This window comes from Phallusia mammillata, chromosome 7, assembly GCF_965637545.1.
Source record: "Phallusia mammillata chromosome 7, kaPhaMamm4.hap1.1, whole genome shotgun sequence".
Classification (NCBI taxonomy): domain Eukaryota; kingdom Metazoa; phylum Chordata; class Ascidiacea; order Phlebobranchia; family Ascidiidae; genus Phallusia; species Phallusia mammillata.
In genome coordinates this window covers 2,652,627-2,678,987 of record NC_137258.1, presented here as the reverse complement: position 1 = coordinate 2,678,987, position 26,361 = coordinate 2,652,627, and the positions used below count along the sequence as shown (strand labels likewise).

General features: G+C 40.7%; 2 protein-coding genes and 1 long non-coding RNA gene across 5 annotated transcripts; 1 reads left to right on the top strand and 2 right to left on the bottom strand.

Moving 5' to 3' along the window:
• Positions 1–5,262: 5,262 nt before the first annotated feature.
• Positions 5,263–9,224, bottom strand: LOC145238519 (uncharacterized). 2 transcript variants are annotated; one of them, XR_013862139.1, is made up of 5 exons: positions 9,160–9,224; positions 8,608–8,765; positions 6,596–6,691; positions 6,374–6,459; positions 5,263–5,887 (listed from the first exon to the last, which is right to left on the bottom strand). It is a non-coding gene; the product is annotated as an uncharacterized LOC145238519 (long non-coding RNA). The 2 variants fall into 2 exon arrangements; XR_013862140.1 differs by lacking the exon at positions 8,608–8,765 and having other exon boundaries at positions 9,160–9,203.
• Positions 9,225–9,582: 358 nt separating this feature from the next.
• LOC145237335 (presenilin-1-like) lies at positions 9,583–15,007 on the top strand. Of its 2 annotated transcripts, none has more exons than XM_080100148.1 (11): positions 9,583–9,795; positions 9,959–10,023; positions 10,352–10,448; positions 10,806–10,979; positions 11,085–11,263; positions 11,558–11,704; positions 12,029–12,150; positions 12,421–12,528; positions 12,937–13,061; positions 13,502–13,669; positions 14,063–15,007. In XM_080100148.1, the coding sequence occupies exons 1-11, from the start codon at positions 9,692–9,694 to the stop codon at positions 14,121–14,123; spliced, it is 1,350 nt and encodes a 449-aa protein (XP_079956274.1). In that variant the 5' UTR covers positions 9,583–9,691; the 3' UTR covers positions 14,124–15,007. The 2 variants fall into 2 exon arrangements, with proteins under 2 accessions (XP_079956274.1, XP_079956275.1); XM_080100149.1 differs by having other exon boundaries at positions 9,586–9,795; positions 12,421–12,507.
• Positions 15,008–15,041: 34 nt separating this feature from the next.
• On the bottom strand, positions 15,042–21,870 carry LOC145237334 (uncharacterized). Its single transcript, XM_080100146.1, has 6 exons — positions 21,597–21,870; positions 20,836–20,973; positions 20,375–20,518; positions 18,063–18,260; positions 17,301–17,392; positions 15,042–16,874 (listed from the first exon to the last, which is right to left on the bottom strand). The coding sequence occupies exons 1-6, from the start codon at positions 21,694–21,696 to the stop codon at positions 15,900–15,902; spliced, it is 1,647 nt and encodes a 548-aa protein (XP_079956272.1). The 5' UTR covers positions 21,697–21,870; the 3' UTR covers positions 15,042–15,899.
• Positions 21,871–26,361: the final 4,491 nt, after the last annotated feature.

The following is a 26,361-nucleotide window of genomic DNA, read 5'->3' as shown; positions in this document are numbered from 1 at the left end:
ACCACTATACACCACGTCGCTGCATGTCTCGTTTTTCCCGTTCATTTTCTGACGGAATAAAACGTTTTGTGTACGACCAATTGCAGTAGGTTCTGAAAAACCACAAACAGAAGTTGTGTAAAAGGATTGAAAAGGGGCAATTTTTCCTTTTCTGTTAGCTTTTGGAGGTGAAGTCTTGCTCCGGGCTCGACGCGTCACTGCTGATCGGGTGCTTTGCACTTTGCTTAGCGGCGACGTAGAGCTTTCGATGCGCAAGTACCATCGCCTCCTGATAAGCTAAGGACCAGCTCCGCTGCTCTTGGACGAGGGAGGGCGCAATGCTGGGGCTACTTGCTCCAGCCTTGCTCCCCTCTCTTGTTCAAGAAGACGCCGCCTTGCGGGATGCTTTTGCTCCCGCATTGGCTGGCCTTGGGCGGGCTCGGTTTGGAGAAAAGAGCCTTGAGCTCTTTTTCACTTATCTCTTTCATTTATCATCGTCGCTGCTGGCTGCGAAAAAATTTCATCGTCGTCGATGGAGCAGCGCAGCAGCAGCAGCGTATAGCAGCAGCAAGTGGGCAAAAAAGCGCTCGTGTGTGTAAGTAATCCTTTCATTCACTCCACGCCCAACTGGGCACGGGCAACGCCAACAGCTCGACTTGCCACAAGAGAGGAGCGGTGCCAAGCACAAGGCCCAGCACCGATCCTCTCGAGCAAGCCGAGAGACCGACGCTGCAAACAGAAGCCAACTCGACTTGTCCCCGTCGCTACCGCCGAAACAGAATGCCGCCGTTGCTCGGGAACCGGCGGTGAAGCCGATTCCCGAGCTCTGACGTCACCTGTGACGGAGCTGGGGACGAGCAGACGTTCCGTGTGCCGAAACACCCAGAACGAGCTTCAATCGAGCCCTAAAATTTAAGTTATTTCAATAGCTGCACCCAACTACCGTTTGTGGGTTTCGTGTGTGGGGGTACATGGCAATGCAATCACGTGGTGACAACGTTTGACATGCTTAAATAGTTGGCAGTCACGTGAGCGAAATGGAGGTGTGGCAAAGGATGGGTGTGGTGCTTGTCTCGGTGTGGGAAGCTGCCAAAGTCCAAACCCACAATCGATAAGCAGTTCGCGCATCACAAGACTGCTGGACGGAACATAGTCGCTCGATTCGACCCGTTACGTCGCTCGTCTTGCTCCTCCCATTCCTCTTCTGGAGAAAGGTGAGAGCGAGGTTGCTGGAAGTCGATGCCTTTGCCAGAACAACTTGCATTTTTGAGTGTTTGTGGTGAGCCCACAAACACAAAGTGTCGCGCTAGCAGGTGGTCTTCGACGTCCAGCCGAAGCTTCCGCCGATGTTCAGCGCTAAAACCAAGGCCGGGAGTCGTGGAAACTTCCGTTTGTTGGGCGTCCTTGGTCGCGACTTGCGCTTCGGTGCTAAGTCGTCTTGACCGAAGACGCCGCAAACGAAAGGGCCAATGCCCGCCAGACGGTCGTGTGGGGACGATGTCTAGTTGTGGCGACGGTTTTGCGTTGGGCGTACGAAAGCGCGCGCCTGCGCAATTGCGACATCTTTTCGTCGTTACACTACCACTATACACCACGTCGCTGCATGTCTCGTTTTTCCCGTTCATTTTCTGACGGAATAAAACGTTTTGTGTACGACCAATTGCAGTAGGTTCTGAAAAACCACAAACAGAAGTTGTGTAAAAGGATTGAAAAGGGGCAATTTTTCCTTTTCTGTTAGCTTTTGGAGGTGAAGTCTTGCTCCGGGCTCGACGCGTCACTGCTGATCGGGTGCTTTGCACTTTGCTTAGCGGCGACGTAGAGCTTTCGATGCGCAAGTACCATCGCCTCCTGATAAGCTAAGGACCAGCTCCGCTCCTCTTGGACGAGGGAGGGCGCAATGCTGGGGCTACTTGCTCCAGCCTTGCTCCCCTCTCTTGTTCAAGAAGACGCCGCCTTGCGGGATGCTTTTGCTCCCGCATTGGCTGGCCTTGGGCGGGCTCGGTTTGGAGAAAAGAGCCTTGAGCTCTTTTTCACTTATCTCTTTCATTTATCATCGTCGCTGCTGGCTGCGAAAAAATTTCATCGTCGTCGATGGAGCAGCGCAGCAGCAGCAGCGTATAGCAGCAGCAAGTGGGCAAAAAAGCGCTCGTGTGTGTAAGTAATCCTTCATTCACTCCACGCCCAACTGGGCACGGGCAACGCCAACAGCTCGACTTGCCACAAGAGAGGAGCGGTGCCAAGCACAAGGCCCAGCACCGATCCTCTCGAGCAAGCCGAGAGACCGACGCTGCAAACAGAAGCCAACTCGACTTGTCCCCGTCGCTACCGCCGAAACAGAATGCCGCCGTTGCTCGGGAACCGGCGGTGAAGCCGATTCCCGAGCTCTGACGTCACCTGTGACGGAGCTGGGGACGAGCAGACGTTCCGTGTGCCGAAACACCCAGAACGAGCTTCAATCGAGCCCTAAAATTTAAGTTATTTCAATAGCTGCACCCAACTACCGTTTGTGGGTTTCGTGTGTGGGGGTACATGGCAATGCAATCACGTGATGACAACGTTTGACATGCTTAAATAGTTGGCAGTCACGTGAGCGAAATGGAGGTGTGGCAAAGGATGGGTGTGGTGCTTGTCTCGGTGTGGGAAGCTGCCAAAGTCCAAACCCACAATCGATAAGCAGTTCGCGCATCACAAGACTGCTGGACGGAACATAGTCGCTCGATTCGACCCGTTACGTCGCTCGTCTTGCTCCTCCCATTCCTCTTCTGGAGAAAGGTGAGAGCGAGGTTGCTGGAAGTCGATGCCTTTGCCAGAACAACTTGCATTTTTGAGTGTTTGTGGTGAGCCCACAAACACAAAGTGTCGCGCTAGCAGGTGGTCTTCGACGTCCAGCCGAAGCTTCCGCCGATGTTCAGCGCTAAAACCAAGGCCGGGAGTCGTGGAAACTTCCGTTTGTTGGGCGTCCTTGGTCGCGACTTGCGCTTCGGTGCTAAGTCGTCTTGACCGAAGACGCCGCAAACGAAAGGGCCAATGCCCGCCAGACGGTCGTGTGGGGACGATGTCTAGTTGTGGCGACGGTTTTGCGTTGGGCGTACGAAAGCGCGCGCCTGCGCAATTGCGACATCTTTTCGTCGTTACACTACCACTATACACCACGTCGCTGCATGTCTCGTTTTTCCCGTTCATTTTCTGACGGAATAAAACGTTTTGTGTACGACCAATTGCAGTAGGTTCTGAAAAACCACAAACAGAAGTTGTGTAAAAGGATTGAAAAGGGGCAATTTTTCCTTTTCTGTTAGCTTTTGGAGGTGAAGTCTTGCTCCGGGCTCGACGCGTCACTGCTGATCGGGTGCTTTGCACTTTGCTTAGCGGCGACGTAGAGCTTTCGATGCGCAAGTACCATCGCCTCCTGATAAGCTAAGGACCAGCTCCGCTCCTCTTGGACGAGGGAGGGCGCAATGCTGGGGCTACTTGCTCCAGCCTTGCTCCCCTCTCTTGTTCAAGAAGACGCCGCCTTGCGGGATGCTTTTGCTCCCGCATTGGCTGGCCTTGGGCGGGCTCGGTTTGGAGAAAAGAGCCTTGAGCTCTTTTTCACTTATCTCTTTCATTTATCATCGTCGCTGCTGGCTGCGAAAAAATTTCATCGTCGTCGATGGAGCAGCGCAGCAGCAGCAGCGTATAGCAGCAGCAAGTGGGCAAAAAAGCGCTCGTGTGTGTAAGTAATCCTTCATTCACTCCACGCCCAACTGGGCACGGGCAACGCCAACAGCTCGACTTGCCACAAGAGAGGAGCGGTGCCAAGCACAAGGCCCAGCACCGATCCTCTCGAGCAAGCCGAGAGACCGACGCTGCAAACAGAAGCCAACTCGACTTGTCCCCGTCGCTACCGCCGAAACAGAATGCCGCCGTTGCTCGGGAACCGGCGGTGAAGCCGATTCCCGAGCTCTGACGTCACCTGTGACGGAGCTGGGGACGAGCAGACGTTCCGTGTGCCGAAACACCCAGAACGAGCTTCAATCGAGCCCTAAAATTTAAGTTATTTCAATAGCTGCACCCAACTACCGTTTGTGGGTTTCGTGTGTGGGGGTACATGGCAATGCAATCACGTGGTGACAACGTTTGACATGCTTAAATAGTTGGCAGTCACGTGAGCGAAATGGAGGTGTGGCAAAGGATGGGTGTGGTGCTTGTCTCGGTGTGGGAAGCTGCCAAAGTCCAAACCCACAATCGATAAGCAGTTCGCGCATCACAAGACTGCTGGACGGAACATAGTCGCTCGATTCGACCCGTTACGTCGCTCGTCTTGCTCCTCCCATTCCTCTTCTGGAGAAAGGTGAGAGCGAGGTTGCTGGAAGTCGATGCCTTTGCCAGACCAACTCGCATTTTTGAGTGTTTGTGGTGAGCCCACAAACACAAAGTGTCGCGCTAGCAGGTGGTTGCCGACGTTCAGCCGTACTTCCACCACATATAGACATAAGAAGCCTGATTGGGATTCTTCCCTGGGAGCGCCCTGGGTTCGAACCCGTGAATGAAAAAAAACCCGTGAATAAAATACTGTCACCGGTGGTCAGCGCTGAACCGAAGGCCGGACATCGAGGAACCTGCCTGTTCGTTTGGCGTATTATTTGTAGTCTTCACAACCAAAGTGCTATGCAGGTTTTGTCCCACAAACAGGCAATTAAACAGATGATGATTTGCAAGCTATCGATGGAACAACCTGAATGTTATTGACTGTCAACGTAAAAAACTAAGTTTGCTGTGTTTCCTTTGGCGAAATACTTGTGACTATTTCATTACATGCATGCTAGCATCAATGTGCAAATACAACCAAATCCAAAGAGATAGATTTCTGCCCTATAGCATGTGACCATCTTTTCGTTGCGAACCAGGTTATCTGATGAAATTTTATAGCATGTCCGGTCCTTGCTCCGTAGTCCCTTATTGTTAAGCACATATAGCAGTGGATTCCAACCAGAGGAATTCTTCCAAAGGAATTTTACACAGCGAGAGCAGGGATTTACTTAATTTTTAAATGTGGTTTGTAAATAGACACTTTAGCCCTGGGATTACAACCTGTGCAGTTGATAAAACTCAATTTTAAATGAGCTTTGTGTGATTTGGATATATTATGTAGTATAGGAGGGAGTTATGAAAATGTTTTAAATTTTTAAGTGAGGAATTTGTCGATAAAAGTTGGGAACCACCATCTCATACCATAAATTGTAAGTTTTAAAAAATAGCGTCATAATTTGTTTGCTAATTGCTTATTACGAACGGCAATGTATTCGGCTTGCTGATTTTATTGCAATGACAAGCCAGACATTGCACACACTACAAAACACAATAACATTTTTTTGTTATGTTTGAATTAACTTAAATACTTTATTCGAACTTTTAAACGACATTTCTAGGTTTTTTTAACGGTTTTAAACTGTTGTTTATATTTAATTATTAAACGTTTTCGAAGTTTGTGCATTTTTTCACATTAATACATTTAATTTTATTCCAAACGCTTTGTCGTAGAAAAGCAAAGACATCCAAAAAAAATTAAAAAATTCCGACCGAAATTATAGCATCGTGTAGAGCAGTGGTCGTCAACCTATGGGTCGCGACCCCAAGTGGGGTCGCCTAAACTTTTTCTGGGGTCGCGAAATGTCGCGAAATGTATACCCAAAGTTATCCATCTAATTCTAAGTTGTATCTTTTTGGTTTTATGTTTTAACAACCAAATAGTATTTGGCGAAAGGAAAAGTATTTGGCGAAAAGGAAAGTTATGCAGTTGTGCTTGGGTCAATCATCCGTGTTGAGAACTTCAAAAAGAATGCAGGGAAAATACTGGAGGCGAACCTAATAATTCCTGATAATGAGATGTACTGTGAAGACGAATAAGCCTCTTCCATTCGTGGAAGATCTAAATAGAACAAACACCAGATCAGATTGATAATATTATGCTAGGCCTAAAAATGGCGCACTTAAAGCAAGCTCTTGTCATACGATTAAAATAAGGACGAGCTCCAATTCGGTAAAATGGCAAAATTAAATTCCTACTAAGTGGTAGCGTTGTATACAAATGATATCAATGGGAGTTTGTCAAATATAATTAAATTTCTGCACATCCGTTAGGTACTTATTATGCCGATCACACATAAAATGCTGGCGAAAGGCAACCGCATATGCGAAGGTTTAGGTTTCTGCCAATAAAGTAGCAGACTTTTAACATTTTGTCCACAATTCATATCGCCTGGAATAAATATAGTTGATGTATAGAAGCTCAAAGGCGACACCGTGACCAAGAAAAAAAAACACAATCGGAATTTCTGAAAAGGCTGGTTTAGGTTTTCCTGCAAAGCACTGAACAATATTATAACCGTATCATAAAACGCTTAAAGCCACAAACCATTTTTCGAATGACGAAAATAAGACTTCATTGAAAAACCGAAATTGTGAAGTAATTTGTGGAGGAAACTTCGAACGCCGAAATATCTGCAAAATATTATTTAAAAAAGCAAACATTTTCAAACCTTGAACAAATTTGAAACTTAGAAAATTAAAAAAAATGCAGAATGAAAGTAAGCCTAAAAATTATGTATTACAACGCCACACATAATAACAAAGTTACCTTTTGGTAAACTACCACCTATCCCATAATAGTTGCATATTCAAATAATGTTTCGTTCAAAACGTGCAATTACGGCATTGGCTCGCAGGACACTATCTGTAAAATTCAAAATACCATTAGTAAATAACGAACATAATGGAAACATCATATTTTACATTAAAACACAAAGATTAACAAAAAATTTTTAGAAAAAACACAAATATTAACAAAACAATTTAGAAAAAACACTAGCCACCTTACATGTACTAAATATCTCACTTTGCTCATTCTAATGGTTTTAAATTCTAAAAACTGACGTTGGCGTCCACTTGGTTAAGTGTGTTAGTTATGGTCAAGCAAAGAACAAACACAAACACAATAACCTGACCGGCTGATGTAACATGGCACAACACCCCCCAAGAACTGGTCTAAATAAAATGAAATTTAAAGGACAGGAAAGATTATTTAAACGATTCTGTTTATAAAAGAGGGAAAACGATAGAAAGCCGACATAACTTTAAATGTTAGCAAGATTTGCCCATATGTTCGAAAATAATTTTATCGTTGCAAGCTGCACAATAATTTTCATCTGCTTCAGTATTTATCTGTAAAGCATAAAGGGGAACCGCCATTGCGCGGCTGACGCAAAAGTGCACAAACACAAACATCCTTAGCCTCACGAAACTGACTTGCCTGTCTGTCTGTCGACCTGATTACAACCGCCACATTATAGCCTAAGCAAAGTATAAAGTGAGTTTATCGTGTTTTTAATCACCCAACATGTCAAGGTAAAGTTAAGAAACAATACCCGTCAGTGAAAAGCGGCCCTATCAATAAAAAAACATAAGTTGGTCTAAATCAGGGGTGCACAATCTTCAGCCGCAGGGACACGTTTATGCGCCCATGAACATGTATGCTACAACGTACGTACTGGCGGTAGTGACATAAGTAATACTTTACATATTATATATTGGGATTTCAAAGCTGCTCCAAACAGATTTTGTGGGACTTAAAAAAGTATTATCTGCCTTATTGGCATATGTGTCCGACTTTTTGTACGCCTATTGTGTGCAAACAATGCGAAATAAGGCACCAAACTATGCATTACAATATAGATAATGACGTCACAACCAATAAACACTGATCGCGAGACTGTTCAGCTCAAACTGTGCACCAAGTTAGAAAGTATTCTTAGCTTTTTAGGCGCCATTAGATAGTATATATAAGAGATAAACCTAATTTTTCTTCAGTACTTTTTTTAAACAAAATACAAGAAAACACTTGGCGGCCGTCATAGCGAAAAGGTTGTGCACCCCTGGCCTAAATCAACGATTACCACAAAATTGATCTTGACCGGCAATTATATAACGAATTATAGCCTATATTATACTACAAAAAATTATAAACAGTTAAACCAAATTCTCGCAACAGGGAATTGATTTTAAAATAACATTTTTTTGCATTACATTCCTTAATAGCCAAGTTTCAGTCTTTCGAAGGAAAAAGCTGTGACCGGGAGCAATGGACAAATAAAGCTGGTCAAAACTCGAAATCAACACCAACCCTATCTTTACAGTTGATGTAGGTGCAGTAGTTTTTATTTAAGAGTCCAGTGATGATTACAGCGCATAACTTAACAACATTGCATCACTGTTCTCTGCCCTACGAGACCCTCCTGTCAAGGACCCAAATGAGTTACGCTAACCCAAGGCTGGGAAATTTAACAACAGTTTGTGCCCTATCAGGGTGGCTCGGAGAACTTTTCGGACAAAATGGAAAGCCGGTCTCCTCAGGCCCAATTAAGAGCCTTCATTGGCCCTTGGCCGTGTTTCTATGCTCGCCTAATTTAGCTGGAACCATTACGCAACGCGCCACATCTAGCTAAAAACGATCTAATCTAAGCTATAGTTCCTACGTGGCGCGCGAATCCCAAACGTACCCCACTATGTTACCTAGCCTAAACCCTAGTTAACGAGTGCTACTCTAGTTCTAGCCCGGACAAAAAATACACGGACAAAAAGAAGGTTACTCACCCGATATCCTAGCGCCGGTTAGCCTAAGTTAGGCCTAAACAATGCCGCTATCCCGGTTCACACACGACAGACTCCGTTTGCCTTAGGTAAATTTGCCGTTGATTTTCCGCCAAGTGCAACTATGAAATTTGAATAAAGATGTCTGGTGGAAACGAGTTCTGTGAAAACAAAACAATATGAGATAAAAACTTAAAATTTGAAATATTCCTAGGCAGTCTACCAAATACTTTTAATAGCAGCAATTTTCACAAATTGGCCTAATCAATTAAATATTTGACGTTGGTTTTACTTATGTATTAACGTGAAACAAGATTTAAACTCTACAGTGTTGAAGGTATTATAATACCTATAGTTAGTTGATTTCTACTCTTGTAAAGTATGTAGGCTAAATGTAAGAGACGCCACATTTATTTACAGAAAATCTTTATGTCCATGTTTTACTACAAAAAAGCGATAAAATACTTATTATTAACTCTGCTAAGTGTTTTATACATACACAGTTACAATCGATGTGATTTAATATTTTAACAAAAGTTAAAAGCCTCAACTTACCCCAGAGCAGCCTTTCGCATCCAACCCTTCAACCACGCTGCACCAAAATGAAACAAAATCAGAAGTCAAGAAACGTCAATCTCTTGTCATGCGTGACTCAGATGGTTGAAATCGAAAAGAAAACTCCAAATTTTTAAATAGTTTTTTAATACTGAGGGGTTATTACAATAGTCTAAAAAATCAAAGCTTCATTGATACACATCTTATTTTTTATTAAATTAAAAAAAAAATGTGGGAAACAAAAATGTATGAAACACCAACAATAGTCACTCCAACAACATGTATTTGTAAATTACGTCCTTCTACTATAGTAAGTAATATATGCTTCTACTACACATTTTTAAATTCTTGTAAGCACGAAATTTCTAGCTTTGGTTTGTGTATTAGTTTTGTTTTGGAAACACTTTTTTGACTCCCCCAAATTTTTCAGTCGTGGGAATTCTATCTGTACGTGACGTCACAAGTGTCTAGTAGCTGTAAAAATAAATAATTAGGTACTCTACTCTTGTTTCCGTAATTCTATTCGTGGTGGATGAATTCGTCAAACGAATCAGTCACTGAGCGCAGGAGCTTACTGGAAAACCAGCAAAGAATGTCGGAATCGGCAGATCCTAACTCTACGGGGGTAAATCCGGCGTAAGTTCACAACGACAATATATGGTTTTACCATTTAAAAATGTTATAATTAGATACTGAATTACAACATTAAATTGTATCAGGGTGTATAACCTGTAAGTGTAAAAAAACTGTAAAAAATTACTGCATAAGAAATAAAACACCACAATTCTATTTTTTACAGAAATCCTGAAGCCTCAGCTCGGCCACAACAACCAAGACAAAGACAACGACAACAAACAGATTCTGGTTAAGTCTTGATTTTATTTTACTTTAACATCTAAAAATATTGCCATATCACCATTAATCACAAAATATTGGTTGTGTTAAATTTAATTTATAACAACACTAGTTCAAATGGTATTGTTTTATTCAAAATGCCTCTGCTATGCAGTGTTGTGATTACCTTAATGAAATTCCCTGGGAAAAGTTAGCTGTTGGAGTTTATACATAGTGATTAAAAGGATTTTTTGGGGGTTATTTGTGTCATGTTGATATGTGGCATGTTGAGTGCAAAATTTGATTTTTATGATCATGTATACTTGGGTAAATATGTATGATTTTGTTTTGTTAACAGAAACAGAAGAAGAAGAACTAAGATATGGAGCGAGTACAGTGATTTCGCTTTTTATTCCAGTTACTTTGTGCATGGTTGTGGTCGTTGCCACCATATCGTAAGTAAATTTGAGTTTGGTATGTGGGTAAAACTGGGTTGTAAGAATTTTGAAACCAAAGCATGATGTACTGACCACACATATGCTTTTCAGGTCACACGATTCACAAAATATGATTTATTTAACATTGCTCTCACTGCTTCAGCCTTACTGTGAAAAAACACAACATTAAGTACTATGATGTCACAGAACTAAAAATGATGACATAAAACGTAATTACCACCTTGAAAATGTAAAAATATTCTTTGGAAGTTATTACCCTCCGGTTAAGAAGCACTGTGCAAGATCACTAATTTTCAAGTAATAGCTAATAAAGCTAAGATATGTTTTAAATCTTGCTAATTTTTACATTACTAGGTCTGTGTCTTATTATACTGACCAGTCTGGTGGCCAGTATCTAGTCTACACTCCGTTCCACACTGAGAATGCTGGAACCACGCAAGTTGTTTGGGAGTCAGTGGCAAACTCGCTAATCATGATTGGAGTTATCGTTGCCATGACAATATTTCTTGTTGTTCTCTACAAATACAGGTATAGTTTGTGCACTGTTCTTGTCTCTGTAAATTGCTTTATAGTTCACTCTAATATTGGGTGCATATATGTGAATATGTTATTTAATTTCCGAAAATGCTTTAGGTGTTACAAGTTCATCCATGGCTGGTTAATTTTGTCTTCGTTCCTTTTGCTGTTTCTTTTTGCCTATCTTTACTTGGTTGAAGTTTTGCGAGCATATAATGCTGCGATGGATTTTATTACCCTGGCAATTGTCTTATGGAACTTTGGTGTTGTTGGAATGATTTGTATCCATTGGAAAGGTGAGGGTTGTACAGTTTTATTACATGTGATTCTGATTAATAAGAACTCCATTTTGCCATATGTTTACTTGCTATTAAGCAGAATATTTTCCAAGTTTTAGTATTTGATTTGTATGCTAAGGAAAAGATTTTGAACTAACTTGTTTGTTTTTTTGTTCTGTACTGGCCCATACAGTCTTTACATATATACAGTACACTATGGTTAATCTAAAACCGTTTGATTGTCCAGATTAACAGACTTAGGTTGAACTTTGGTTTGCTGTATGTATATATAATAATGTTTTTTTTATTAAGGACCACTGCTATTGCAGCAAGCCTACCTAATCGTGGTGTCTGCCTTGATGGCTCTTGTATTTATAAAATATCTTCCCGAATGGACAGCCTGGGTTATTCTTGCTTTTATTTCCATCTATGATCTGATTGCTGTGCTTTGTCCAGCAGGTATTGTACATTTTAATGGTCAGAACATGTGATACTATGACTGCCATTCTCAGGTTGTAAGTCCAGAAATTTAGATAACATTAATCAATGGTTTAAAATATATTTAATATATATACAAGATACCAAAACATTCTGCCACAAGACCAAGTTTCATCATGCATATGGTTGCTACACTTGCATACACCATTAAATACAGAGCTTAGGACTTAGTCTAATACAAACCTTCAAGTTTTGACCTATGAATAATTGAGTGCACTGGGCTAAGCAATATTCTTTTTTAAACTTATTGGGTTCATGTTAAAAAAACTGTCTTATGTTCTCAAGGTCCACTAAGAATGTTGGTTGAATTGGCACAAGAGCGAAATGAACCATTGTTTCCCGCTTTGATCTACTCGTCAGGAATGATGTGGACTGTTGGAATGGCTCAAGAAGATCCCAACCAAAGGGTGGGAAAGCATATACTGTGGCTGTATTGTCAAACACAACCTTATAAAGAAAAATACAGCTAACCTTCCCTAATCCAGATTTCTTAATCACTTTATCCTAAGTTCACTTAGTTTGATAAAATTGTGGGAACATTTTCAGTTTTCTATTTATTTTGATCAAAAGCTTCGGAAAAATTCAGATTATTATGTGTCTTGTTGCTTTCTAAAACAAATTTGCCTGCAACAACTTCAACAAAATTAAATTTTGGACTACTTACTATATTTTATCAGGGCCGTACAACGTCTGATGCTACTGAGACCACTGACGCTTCGGCTGCTGGATTCGACGTTGCCTGGAGGCAGGACCGGGAAAATGAGGTCAGTCCAAACCCAGATCAGGTCAGTTTAACTGCTTGTAAATAGATGTAATGCATGAAACAGTTTCAGTTGTTGTCATGCATGAAATGCAAGCAGACAGTTGTAGTTTGTCCTGTTTTGTTGTGTTTGTTTGTGGTGTTGTTATAAATGGGCTGGCTTAAACCAGTACCATTTCAGTGCTTAGTGCTGAATTAAGCAACACTTTCCAAACACCAGAGAATTTGCAAACATTTTCGCTCCAAACTCAAAATTTGTTGGATGCCCAATGCTATAGACTTAACCCATCCCCAGCTATTGTAGTTGCAGCTTTAATGCACAGTATACATCAAGTAATATGTTTGCCCACTGGTTCTTGATGTGCGAGGATTGAATTACCAATGCTTGGTTTGATGCAGTTCTTCAAATCATTTTTGTAATGTCAACTTCAAGGTTGAGATTCGTACATCGAATGAAACAAGGGAACAAGCTCGAGCAGAACATGGACCTTTACCGGAAGCATCTGAACCAGAAGATAAAGGAGTAAAACTGGGTCTTGGTGACTTCATATTTTACAGGTAACAAATTCAGTGCCACAATTCCTGACTGCCCAAAGTTGCTGTTTTGCAGTTTTGGAACAAATATATGAAGCATACACTTTCTATAACTAACTTTTAAAAGATTTGCTTCAACTGAATTACACAGTTTACTTTAAATGAGTAGTTTTTAACCTTTTTAAGCTGGCAGATATAAAAAAAATACCTTTAACATCCTAATGACTTTAGATAAATATAAACTTGGGAACAGATATTAACAGCCCTGTGATGCTAAAACCAAATAAAAACTTACTATAACCATATTTATGTTTAATGACACCATAATCCTGAAAACTACACTAAATTTTCAATTTATTACCCAATGGTAAAGAACCACCACTTAAATGCATCACTTCATGGCACATCAATGCATATACTTTGTCAAAACAAATGAAAACTCATAAATGCCATTTTCTATTTAGCGTCCTTGTTGGAAAAGCTTCAGCATCTGGTGACTGGAACACAACAATCGCTTGCTTTGTAGCAGTGCTTATCGGTCTTTCACTCACACTCATACTTCTTGCTATATACAGAAAAGCTTTACCAGCCCTTCCTATATCCATCACATTTGGACTTATATTTTATTTTAGGTAAGTTGAAGTTGTTTCACTATTTTTTGCTTAATTCTCTTTCACCAAAGCGTGGATACGGACAAACCCAATTACTTGCATAGAGATTGTAAACCTTAAGTATTTGTTTAGGTAACTAGAAAAAAGTCTGGTTAATTAAATAATCCAGTTAATTGCACAAACAAGCTTGGCAAAATGTATTTTGCTGGAGTCAGCATACTACAGTATTCAAAAGCAGTAGACAATTGCTTGTATAACCATGGCCGTGTCTGTATTTTACCTTTTATTCAGATCGCACTTACAGAAATGTGGTTAGCAGATTAAGCTCAATCTTCTTCAATTAAGTTCATTGTTTAAAATGAACTGGTTGAGAAACAAAAAATACAGTGATGTATAATTGTCCTTTTTTTGCAGCACGGATTATGTTGTTCGACCTTTTATGGACTCTGTCAACTCAGAACAAATCTATCTTTGACAGCAGTAATACCTCTGTCTGTCAATCCTTATCACCAGTTTGGGGAATCCATTGTCTGCAAACCTGCCGCATCCAGAAAGTTGGCTGTTGTTTTTGCAGTTCGTTTTGCTTTATTATGTTGATTCCATGGCTTCTTTATCATACTAGTTATTGTGCAGAGAAAATAACAACTTATCAGTACACTTTTAGACCACTGGTTGCAAACTAACAAGTGAAAAAAGTATGCTATGTGTAATTTCCAAGTGATGCACTAAATTTTACTCATAAAAAACATGCCCACCAAAGAAATTATCACATCATGGTTTTTCAATATCTCTGCATGTGGCCACCCTTACATTAATTGGATCGAATCTGAAGTCAAGTAAAGGATATGCATTCCTGTCCCGAACCAAAAACAAAACAATCTCAGTTAACTGTACACTTTTTAATGATGCAATTGTTTTGGACTGTTTTACGAAATTCAGAATCATGTGCAGATTGCAAAATGACCGAAAAAGTGCCTTGGTATTAGGAAACATACAATCAGTATACGTGCCAGAATAAAATATGAAATGTTACCAATTTATTTTTATTTTCAGCCCCTGGCAGATTTAAATTAACCCACACAATTGGCATGTTTGTGTATTTATTTGATGAAATTGTGCTACTAAAGTGATTTTTTTGTGTCCAAGTTTTTTCTGAATAAGAGATTTGTTTAATAATACATGTTAAGTTGTAGTCCAAATTTGAGTTGCTCAAAATTTTGTGTAATTGGACTCAATCAAACAGAGACATTGAACAATAGTTTATTGTAAAGAAGAGTATTTTCTTCATTTGTTTGTTTTGTTTTTTATTGTTCATCTTTTTAGTGACTCAATTTTTCAATAAAGAACCGAGTGCAGATATTTTTTAAGTAGACTTAGATCAAGGAACACATCGTTAAAACGAAATTATTTTATTCAAAACGAATGGAGCGGTTTAAAAACAACAGAGGCAGGAAAGAGAGGAAAATCAGTACTTCAAGACAAATAAGTAACACGACTGCGACGAGACTACGAGCACGCGCGCAAAAAAATATGAACCTTGTTGTGGAAATCGCGATCATGTCACGTGAACTTAAACTTCCACTTCTCCAAAAGTAACTTATCGTCGTAAAACGAGCGTTGCGCTGATCGGATTGAACAGTAGCAATTAGCGCGTGCACGTAAGGCAGTGTAAGAGCGTAAAGGCAGAGCCTCGAGTGGGTTACGTCAAAGGACGACGTTCGACAATCGGTGGTGTAAAAGTAAAAAGCGGGTAAAAATTTGGTGGGAAATGGTTTCAGCGGATTGAATTTCGCGGTAAGCACATGTTACGTGTATGTGCTGAAAGGCACCTGTTTATGGAGTTGGCAATATGCGGAAATGTGAAAGGATTCTCAGTTTAGCACCAAAATTGTGTAACAGAACGAAAAGTGAGCAGACACCCAAACCGAGGGGAGCCACTGCACGACGATGAATAAACCACGTGGAATTTTAACGAATAGGCACCGATGACGTAATAGTCGAAAAGCAGCAAAGAAAAGAACAAAAAGTAAGATCTGTAAGGAACGAAAAACAACGCAGCAACACCTGGCAGTTCAGCCAATTGCCGACGGTGAGGGTTAGCAGCCGACCGATAGTGACGTCATGCCCAAAGTGACGGCATCGACCTCGTGACCTCACCCACTGGCGAGTTGACGCTTTTCTCTGGCAGCTCAAGAACGCATTCCAACACTTGATGGCGCCTTCAAAAAGTGACGTGTCATGAATGATTACGTCAAACGCCGTTCATAAGCCCGGCTTCTGTGCTTTCGTGTCGGGATTTACGTTCACGCTGTCTGGCTTTGTGTATATTTGAGAGGGCGCGCGTTTTCGCGTGATCAATGAGCGCGTAATCGGTGGAAGGGTGGCTCTGTATTGGGGTCTTCGGGGTTTTAGGGGTGCGCGGGGTACCGGGGATTCCCGATGAGGCAGACGACGCACCGCAGTTAAAGTCATTCTCGAGGCTGCTGAAAGCTTCCACCGGCACATAGTTCAGTTTGTATCTGTCGTGCTGGTGCCTTGACCTTGGCAGCAGGTGGTCAAAGTCAAATGAGAAATGTGTTCCCATCGCTTTGGCGGTGGCAGGCAGAGGAGTTCCCGACACGTCCATACTCGCGTTGACAGTGTTCACATACTCGCACGCTGACTGCGGGTAGTTTGGCGACATCCTGTGGTGAGGATGATGGTGATGGTGGTGAATGAAGCGATTGTGAGGAAAGTTGGATTGTTTCTTCCACGGATCGCCGACCAGTGACGTAACTGGGGGGTGAGGGGGGACGGGCGGGGGGTTTTGTGTTGACGACAGCGTGCAGCCGTTCCCGTTCAAACTCCCGATGCCTGATGTACCGTTACTGCCCGGAGTCAACAATGGCTCACAATCGGAGCGGAGTGACATAGTGCTGACGTCACGACTGACAGAATCGATGACGTCAGGGGATAGAGTGGTGGAGTCGCCGCGTTTTGTTTCACCACTTTCCGGTGTGGTACTCGTTGATTGGTCGGCGCTGATTTGAGCTTGTTGCGTGCGCGAGTTATACGTCACGTGATGACGTCGCGGGTAGCTGTTGGAATGCGCGTCGATGACGTCATTGTTTTCGTAGTTTGCACTTTCACTGTTGTGACGTTGTGTGTTTTGTATCGTCACACGGTCGGTGTTTCGGTTGTAGGAAGCCACCATGTCACTGTTGATGCGACGTCGTTTCACCATTTCCTGGATGAAAAAGAATTGGGTTTAAGCAAAAACAAATTAAAGACATAATGCCAAATACGGTTAGCTGATATGAAAACTGCATTAGTTTAAAGACTATGCGCTCAAAACAAGAGAAGCAACTCTACTCTACTGGGTTAACCATTTTATTAACCACTATATGTCGCCAAAGAGTAAATAGTCTCGATTTTTTGGTACGCAAAGGCGGTTAGTGCAACCCGGACAAGGAAAATCTATGCTGCACAAAAATTGATGTGGGCCACAAAGTGCTTCTAACATAGCGTTCAGTGTACTCACGGAGTTTCGCGAATATAAACACTGACGGAACATAGTATAAAGTTCTAGCAACAATCTATCTTTTGTTTTACGCTACACGTTACGCCAGGCTGTGATCCAGCGAAAATCTGGAACACATTTAAAACTGCTCACCTGTCTACAGGTTGGGGCTGGTTGAAGGGGGAAAGGCTGGGCAGGACCGTCTAGTCTCAAAGCAGCATCTTCTGGTAGAGACTCCAGCGCGGCTGTGACGTAAACGCAAGAGGTTAAAAAGATGATTTCATAAGCAAAACTTTAAAATGAATATTTAGGAGATATCGAATAAAACTTGTTTTTATTTTCAACCACGTTACGTAACTACTGCATTATTGCGGAGAAAACGATTTGTTTAGACATGCACCCACGCAATTGTACCAGACTGTTATGAAATCAATTATAACTTGGTTCAACATCTTTCATGCCAACAACAATAAACTCTACAATGCATGCACGAGGCACGATAAGGTCTTGATAAAACATTCACGACAGAATCTGCTTGCACAACAAAATTCTTCATGTACTGCTCGTCAAGGTCATTCAAGTTTTAACCGAAACAGATAAATTCTATTTTGAAAACATTTATTGGCCCCTCGATAAGCCTTCAGGAAACACGACGATGGGTTTGACCATGTTTGACATTATTTTGGTTGTAAAATGAGAGCAATTTTTCTTGAATAAAACTTTGTGTTTTTAAGGGGCATTTATAGGAAGCTGTTGTAGTCCAATTCAAATGCACAAAAATGGGCGTTCAAAACGATTGCATAGAATCTTACATTTAACACGCGAAATCCCTTGCGCAAAATAGTTGCTGGACAAAATCAAAATCGAGCACCTAGCTCATGTTTTTTCGCCAACCCAGTTACAATTTAGACTTACTTGCTCGTTGCGAGGAGGTGCTGCCCCGGGGTAATGGAGTGTTAGGACCTGGGGTTTGGTGGGGTGATGAGAGGGACGCAAAGCCCTGTACACTCCCGTTGGCGTAATTGCTTCCGTTTGAACCGTTCGACGACATGTGGCGGTCGGAGTTATTTGTGTTGTTCGTGTTGTAATACTTGTTGTTGTGTGGAGTAATCACTGCAACAAAAGAAATAAGAGTAAAGGAATAGCCAAAAAATAACTGGACAAGCCTAAATTGCCAATTAAGGCTATGATTGGAAATCAACCTTAAACCCTTAACAATAAAATGAAGCACTTGCATAACTAGTGTAGGTATTCATTTTTGTAATTTTTGCACTGCCAACACACTAGACACATAAATATTACACGTAAAATGTTAACAAAATGACTTGTGTTTCAAGTTAGGTAGTTTTTAATTGCCGTGTTCGAATTTTAACAGAATTTTTTTTTAAAAATGGCTCGAACATAAAACGTATCGCTGATTTTGAGTTCGCAAAACCAAGTCGAATCTCGGTAAATCAGAACACAAGCGGTAATTAAGCTCGCGAGTTATTCTGCCGCTGGGCATTGAAACCGTGTATGTCGCTTTGTAAGCACACCACATAGCCAAATTAAGTAACAACCCGACAAGGAAAAATTCTTTGTTACATTTGTGTTTGAGATTTACCGTAAAAACTGATTAGCATATGCGTTGGGACCACGAAACGTGTTTACTTTTGCTAAATACTGTTCACACAAAGAAAAAACAAAACGATAGAGTTTGAACGATGTTATATTACCTAAGCCTACCGTACTCGCTCGCCAGTTAATATTTTACGTTATTAAAATAGGTCAGATTGGTCACATTGTGTCCAACACAAATTGCCTACCCATCGAAATTTTGCATACTTTACGCGACAACCCAGTTAATGGTCATCAAAAAGCGAAATTAATTCAGTTTATAACCGCAAGTCAATGTTGCGTGCAAGGTTGATTAAATGATGGGCTAATGACAACAGTGTTTGCGTTTCTACTGCACAACACACAAGCAACAGTACATAGTTTTCTTTGGAGGTAATTTCATACTGTTAAATTTGGTTTGTAATTTTTTTCACAAAATGATTTCATTTTTTGACCATTTTTTTTCTTTGGTGAGGCAATGTATCCTACATGTACGTATCAAGCGATGCGTAGCGCAAAGATAAAAAACAACTACAATTTAATGCTGCGTCCACTTAAATCTTGGCAAACATTTCCAATGGCAGCAAAAATGACTGAAATGCAAATCGAGTAAAATCTGAAACCAAACCCATACGTGCGTTTGCATAACGGAGGCTGGCGTCGAAACCACTTTGATTAGCTGAAGATACAATCGAGAGAAATGAAAACTTTTGCGATAAGAACCCGAGGCACTTGTATTGCACCACCGCAGGCGCCTACACCAACATACGATTCACTTTATACGTTGCATTGATTGCGACTTCCTCAAGTAACGTTTGTTTGGAAATTGAACACGACTTTCCGGAAGTAAAAAAATCGCCTTAAATTGCTTTTTAAATACGGTTTCTAGTTTTGTTTATACAATAGAAGTAATTTGTAGCCATTTAAAATCCGTGTAGAATACTGTAATAAAAAATAAACCGAACATGCGATATTGGTAAAAAAAAATTGCAAAAACGAAAATAGTTAGCAAAGGCGTGTTCAACTGACGTTAGTGTACAATGTGAACAGATGTATTTGTACATGATCACGCTTTTTTTGTAAAATCGTTGACTATACTGGTTACATGGAATTACATAATACCGTATTGTCCCTGGCAAGATCACTGTGTTATTTTTCTATCATGCATCTAACGCAAGACGTCAAAAATCATATATGCCTATCTGGGTAACACAGGGGTTGTTTGAGATCAAAAATATCGATTTAACACGCCTGTCTGTTTGGTGCAACTCTAACTCAGTTACTAATCCGCGCAAGCGAAGAATGACTGGATTTCGTGCCTTCTCCGCGCATGCCTTCAAACCAGTTTGGCCACTAGTGTGACTCAGTCAAAACTCGTCAAAAGGAAAACAAAGAATTTGAAACAACGCAATGTTTTTGACCCCTTTTTTCGTATAGCATGCTTTGCAAGAAAATAGCATTGCAAAAATGCTGTTATAAATGTGACGCAAAATACTCAGCAAACACTACGTTTTGGGGCAATAATTAAGACATGATGTTTTTAATCCAGGAAATTAGAACAAATGCAGAACAGTAGCTCTGTAATAGTAATGCTAAGTAGGTCCTTACAGTTAACCATCACTTTTTAATACCTGTCTGTGGTGGAATTGTGGTGAACTGCATGAGCTGGGCACCGCTGGACATATTTCGTTCATGTTCCTGTTGGATGTCATTCCATTTCTGCTTAAGCAGCTCAAACACTTGGTCAGTTCGCGTGCATTTGAACAGATACATTCCTACAGAAAAACATTGATGGTTAGTTTGTGTGTGGAATAAAAATCTGAAAGAAAAGTCTAAATGCATTGTGTTACAGATTTCGATAATCTTTATTTATGAGTACCGTATGACAGGGGTATGTTAAGCCCATAGAAATATAATAGTTTTTGTATGATTAAGGCAAGACAGGTTTTGTTTTCATAACTTTAAGCTAGCATAGTTGTATTACAGACCTAGGTCCTCAATTGGGTGAAATAAAGGTAAAAGCAATCTCAAGACTGGTTCTGGTTTTATATTTTGTACAAACCTGTAAGAATATGATTATTATGTTGTTTACCTTGACCAGTATCACATCCACTGCCTGCTTCAATGAAAAGTAGATCCTGTGTGCATCCATATCTTCGAAGGCAAGATATTGGCCAAGATGCCATTTCCTTGTTATTTCGACTATGGACCACAATCTTTTTGTTTTGTACTGCAACAGAAAAAAAGTTTGGTGAAATGCTGTTATTAAAAGCAGCATTATGCCTGCAGGAACTTACTTAAATAGTCCCTATTTATTTTTTTGCAGTGTCAACATTTAACTCCTTAAGTGATTAGTGAAGTTTACAACCTAAACTTGCCAACACCCTTGGTAAAGTGGTGAACACACACATAGAAAAGGACAAAGTTTGTGCAAAAGCAACCATTGGAAAGTTGCAGAAAGAAGCCACAGGGATCAACAAAAGGCTTTAAATCTATTCATGACTGACCAAGCGGAAAAGGCCAACCTCATTTTGTAACAAAGGGGCAGATAAAAAGAAAACAGCCCAGTTCTGACATTAATTGATTTGCCAGCATAAGTGATACTACTGTGTCCATCATCACTATTTAAATGGTCCTAATGTATTGATTTTAATGCCCCCATTGTATTGCCGAAAACTTTTCAAAATTTTGTTGAAGCACAGTCAATTCCAATACACCACCTGATCTATTGGTTGGTTTTAAAAAGCATTAGCATATGACATATGTATAAATAAACTTTTTGTAAAATTGCCCTTAAGCTAGGGCATTGACTATGAAACGCAAAAACCCTTTACATTGTTTAGAACACCTCACCTTCAATGAACACAGAGTTGACCGATTTGTCCTTTTCATTGAGATTCTTTGCTTTGAATTTAGTAGGATGGTCATTAGCAATGCTATGGGAACAACCCATCTTCCTTCTTTTGTGCAACGTTTTTTTGCTTCAATGTGCAAATGTGTGTCAAATTTTCTTTCTTTACATCACTGTTTTGTGGCAAGGGCAATTAATACTAAGCCTTGCTTTGTAACCACAGTTTTAATAACACACTAAATGTTAATGAATCTGCAAAAACAATACAGAAATTTTGTAAACTTTGTATTTAATCATTAAAGCAACAAAAACTGCCACTGGCTTTGGCAACTACATCGACAGTCCAATAAATCGCCAATTTATCATTTCATTTGAATAAGGATTTATTAAAATTATATGCTACTATTATTTTTAATATAACTGCCAACAGTTGTTCTGTAAGTTTTAACAGTAAAAATGTAACAATCATCCAAAACATACTTCTACCATTAAGCACACCAGACACTGCCTTTAATAACATAGTTGAGATTAAAACAACAATGGTAGCTGTGAACGGTGTCATGGCAAAACATTTACCAAAAAACAAATATTTGAGTTATAGCAGTTGGTAGAAAAATGTAACAGAGATAAAGCTGCATACCACCCAGAGCCAAAACGGTAGCAAAGTTGCTACTTGCTGGTGGCTGAAATTGCTGAGTTAACAAAGAAACAACGAGCTGATAAGCACAACCAAGGGAGACGCCTTAAATGAGCCACTGTGCAATTTTACTGCTATCAGGATTTGAGTAAACATCACAGTAGTGTGACTAGCTCCTGCGGGGTTGTGTACACCAATGTCACTTGCAGTGTTGTTTGCCAGAGCTCGGACGGGGAAAACAGCACTTGAAATTTTTGGAGTTGAAACAATAGGCGCCCTGAGAAGCGGGATTGGGGTCACATTCTTTGTCAACAATCGCTTCTCAACCCGGAGTGAACCGACTCAAATAAGTCCCGTAAAACGTTGTCGTTAGTCCACAACAATCGACATTTTTGTCTTTTTTTGTTATTTTGAATTATGACAATTTTGCGTATACTTTGCCGAAACTAAAAAAAATGGTTCAAAAATTTTTAAAAAAAACAAGACAACGTTGCCGAATGCTACTAGTTTTTAAACTGACTGCATTTAAACGAACAAAAGGTGTGCGGACGTGCGAAATCGGCATAGTCTATTGATTGTGTTTTAACACAAATAAACCTCTTTAGAAACATTGGACGTGGAAATTATAACACGTAGGCTATTTGCAAACCATTGATGCATATCTAATGACTGGTTCGACATACAGACACCAAATGTTGGATCTTGGCATGGTCTATGTACATTAGCTTACTTTGCACCTGCATTCAACATCAATCACCGTGCCTTCCAAATCCTGCTCACGGAAGAGCCATTAACGGTCTGCTATAAAAGCAAATGTCCTTCCTTGCAAAGTGAAACTTCTCAACAACCATTTACATCCGGTGGGAACAAACACAAAATGCGGTTGCAAAGGATTACGTGCAAGATGGCATAGGGCGGGTGTTAAACCAAGAAAACACAGTTAACGACCCACCTTGCTTCCAAGAGCATCGTCCTTGCATTTACTGCTTGCTGCAGAGCTAAGCATTATAAAGTAGAATAAAAGGTTTATAGCTTACGATTTTAAAGGCAAGCTGTGTTTACTAAAGTCGTAACTACTTTACGGAAAGTCGTCACAAGGCAAGCTCGTCACCTTTTCCTACAGTCTCGTGCCCGAGGGTGGAGAAATCGTTTTTTATTGTAGGCCTGAGAAATTGAAAACCGCCGTTAAATACACATTGTTTTTGCACGAGCATGAAACAAGGCGCCAGAAATCGCTTTTGAAAGCAGATATTGTGCCTCGTTGAAGGTTAACGATTTCAAAAAGATCCAACAACAACAAACGCAAGGCTGTCTGGCTGTTTATGAGCTTCATAAAAAGAAGATTATGTTTTCTTATGATACAGAAAAAATTGAAATTCAGAAAGGGCTATTTCCACATATATTTTTTTGGCTACAAAACAAAAATCAAACGTAAGATAATTGGGCTATAAAACTGGGTTACAATTCAAACATTTTCGCTATTTTATCAATCTAAAAAAACGAACAGCAACTAAAAATGTCTCTTCGTAATGTTGCAATTCAACTTGAAACACAGCATATATTTTGCCACGTAGTTTTCATAGTGCAACTTTAACAAAAACGCTAAAGTCTTTGGCTTCTGTTTAACGGTGCGTTGATAAACCATCGCAGCAGCATGATTATAATCGGCGAATCAACACTGCAGCATTAGCAGTCGTGCAAACTTGTGAGTTACTGCGGCGGCCGTATTTTCACATCCCGTTCCACTTCCGCTCTACAGAGCTGTCGCGTGGGCTAAAGTTCACATATTTGCGGACAAATTGCGACCGTGAAACAAATGGCCAACTGGTTCTGAACGACTTGTTGAAAATTTGGCGCTAAAGAAACTGTTACAAACGTTTTATCGAAAAAAAATCAAAATTACACTGACAAAAATAGCGTAGCCTAAATTTCCTTTAACTAATATTACAAAGTTTTGTATAATATATCTCGGTAAAGTCTAGCCTACTAACCTGATAGCTTATAGCAACGGCCCCATTTTGATGACGAGTACAAATTGCATGCTTTTGAATAAAGTGTATTAAAATCTATGAAACAAGATTCTACTGGGAGCTTGTTACTATATCTTGCCCCTCGTTGCAAACTTGGTTTACTTTCAGTAAATCTAAAGGCAAAACGCACCGTCTGAAGAACCGCCACAACTGGACACCAACGAAAACCGAAGCCACTAAATCTGTAGCTCTCTTCTATGCTTGGCGTAACCCGATTTAAGTTAGTACCCCCGCTGTGATAAGGGCATTTTCGTTGAGTGAACCCATGCGTTGCGGAACGAAGGCCTGTTGTGAACCCTTTCCACGCTTTACAGCAATCTTAAAAGGCTGTTACGAAGCCGGGTTTAGGCAACCGAGCACCCCGCCAGTGAAGGCTTGCTTTAATTCTTGCGGGCATTCTTCCTTGACGGGGGACATGCTGGTTTAACTTCTGTTCTGCGAAATAGTTCTGTTTTATAATGGGCACCGAGAAAGGATAGTCAACTGTTAATAGCAACTTCTAACTCAGCTGCGTGAATAACCTAACACTATTGCTCTGTAAATCAGTTCCAGCAACAAAAAACATATTTTTTTAAACTCGACTAAGCCACAAAGTTTTGCACTTTCTATTGACTGCCAAATAAGGAATTTCACATTCTTTCGCGCTCGTCACGCAGTATTGTATCGTCAAACTTTTCACACTAAACTGCAGAAAACCAGCAAACTATCGAAATCACTTGACACTTCTGCCGTGCTGGCGCAACTTACCGAACAAGCGCGCTCGTAAACAACGCAAACCAACTCACAGCGAGACACTCACTCGAGGCAAAGGCGGCGGCCATAAAACGCGAAAGAGTCGGCAATCTTCTTAACCGCTCACAGCAGATTGGACAAGCTTTTAATGACGACCTTCTTGCGAGTAGCGCAAATAATCCGACAGAGAATCGCTGTGGGCGAATTCCCCAGCAGTCCCGCACATCGCCCAGCTCGTAATTAGAGCAAAACAGGAACGGCGTGTTGTCCAGCAGCGACTTGTTGACAGCGTCGCTTGTCTTCCATATGTTCGGCAAATTGCAAAGCAAAGTTCGTTTCGCGCGCATTGTCGCACTCTGAACTAAATTTTTCTACATAATGATATCTGCCCAAACAACGGGTCGAAATATTTTTTGTTGTGTTTGCACCGTTATACAATCTTTAAAAAATGGCATAACTTGAAATGGTGTCGTTCACATAACGAAAAACTGCCTTTAACAAAGAAATAAAACACACACAAAAAACTCTTGCCATATGTCCGTTTCAGATTTTCTTTTATGTAAAGATCTTCAGTGCTTTCACGTAATTTGATTTCTAACCGGTTATCACTTATCAGTAGCACGTAACGTACGACGCCCTGCAGCCACCACACAATGGCATCTAAAGTAAAGTTACGACTCGCTCAACAAAAAGAGAAAGTGAAGCAACCGGAGAGAGAAAAGAAGAAAGCAATCGCCTTTTTCCGAACTCGAGGTTTCGAGAGATCCTTACATAAGATAGGATTCTCCTCAATTTAAGCCGCGCTCTCAAAAATAAACAAAACGAAAATGCAGATGAGTCGAATCTAAACAGGAGGGAGGCAAGCGATCAAACAAAGGGACAGTTTAACGAGGGCAGCGGGACGATTTGTGGACCATCAACAAGTCTTGGACCTCGGAATTTCCGCGTTTGTATTGAAACCGGACATTTGGTCAAACATCCGACAAATGCTAAAGGGACAACTTAGTTTTCGCAAAATATTCGAAAAACATTTCCTTTGTGTTGGGTAGTTTTTTAATCCGACATGAATTTAACGACCAGTTGTGCATACGGCATTCTCAATATTCTTTTGCCGCTCACATTTCACGTTATGATTCATAAACAACTAACAATAAGGTCCTTAATTGTATTTTTTTACATAAATTTTGTTTTACATTCGGCAACAGTATTGAAAAAAACAAACAATATTTTAAATCTTAAAATATGCGAAATTTCAGCGGGCTAAACATTTGCCAGATTTTCCTCAAATATTTCTAAAAACGCATGAGCCGCCTCTGTCAGCGCGAGACGAAGTGCCAACACTTCGGTGTCACATAACGGCCAGTGACG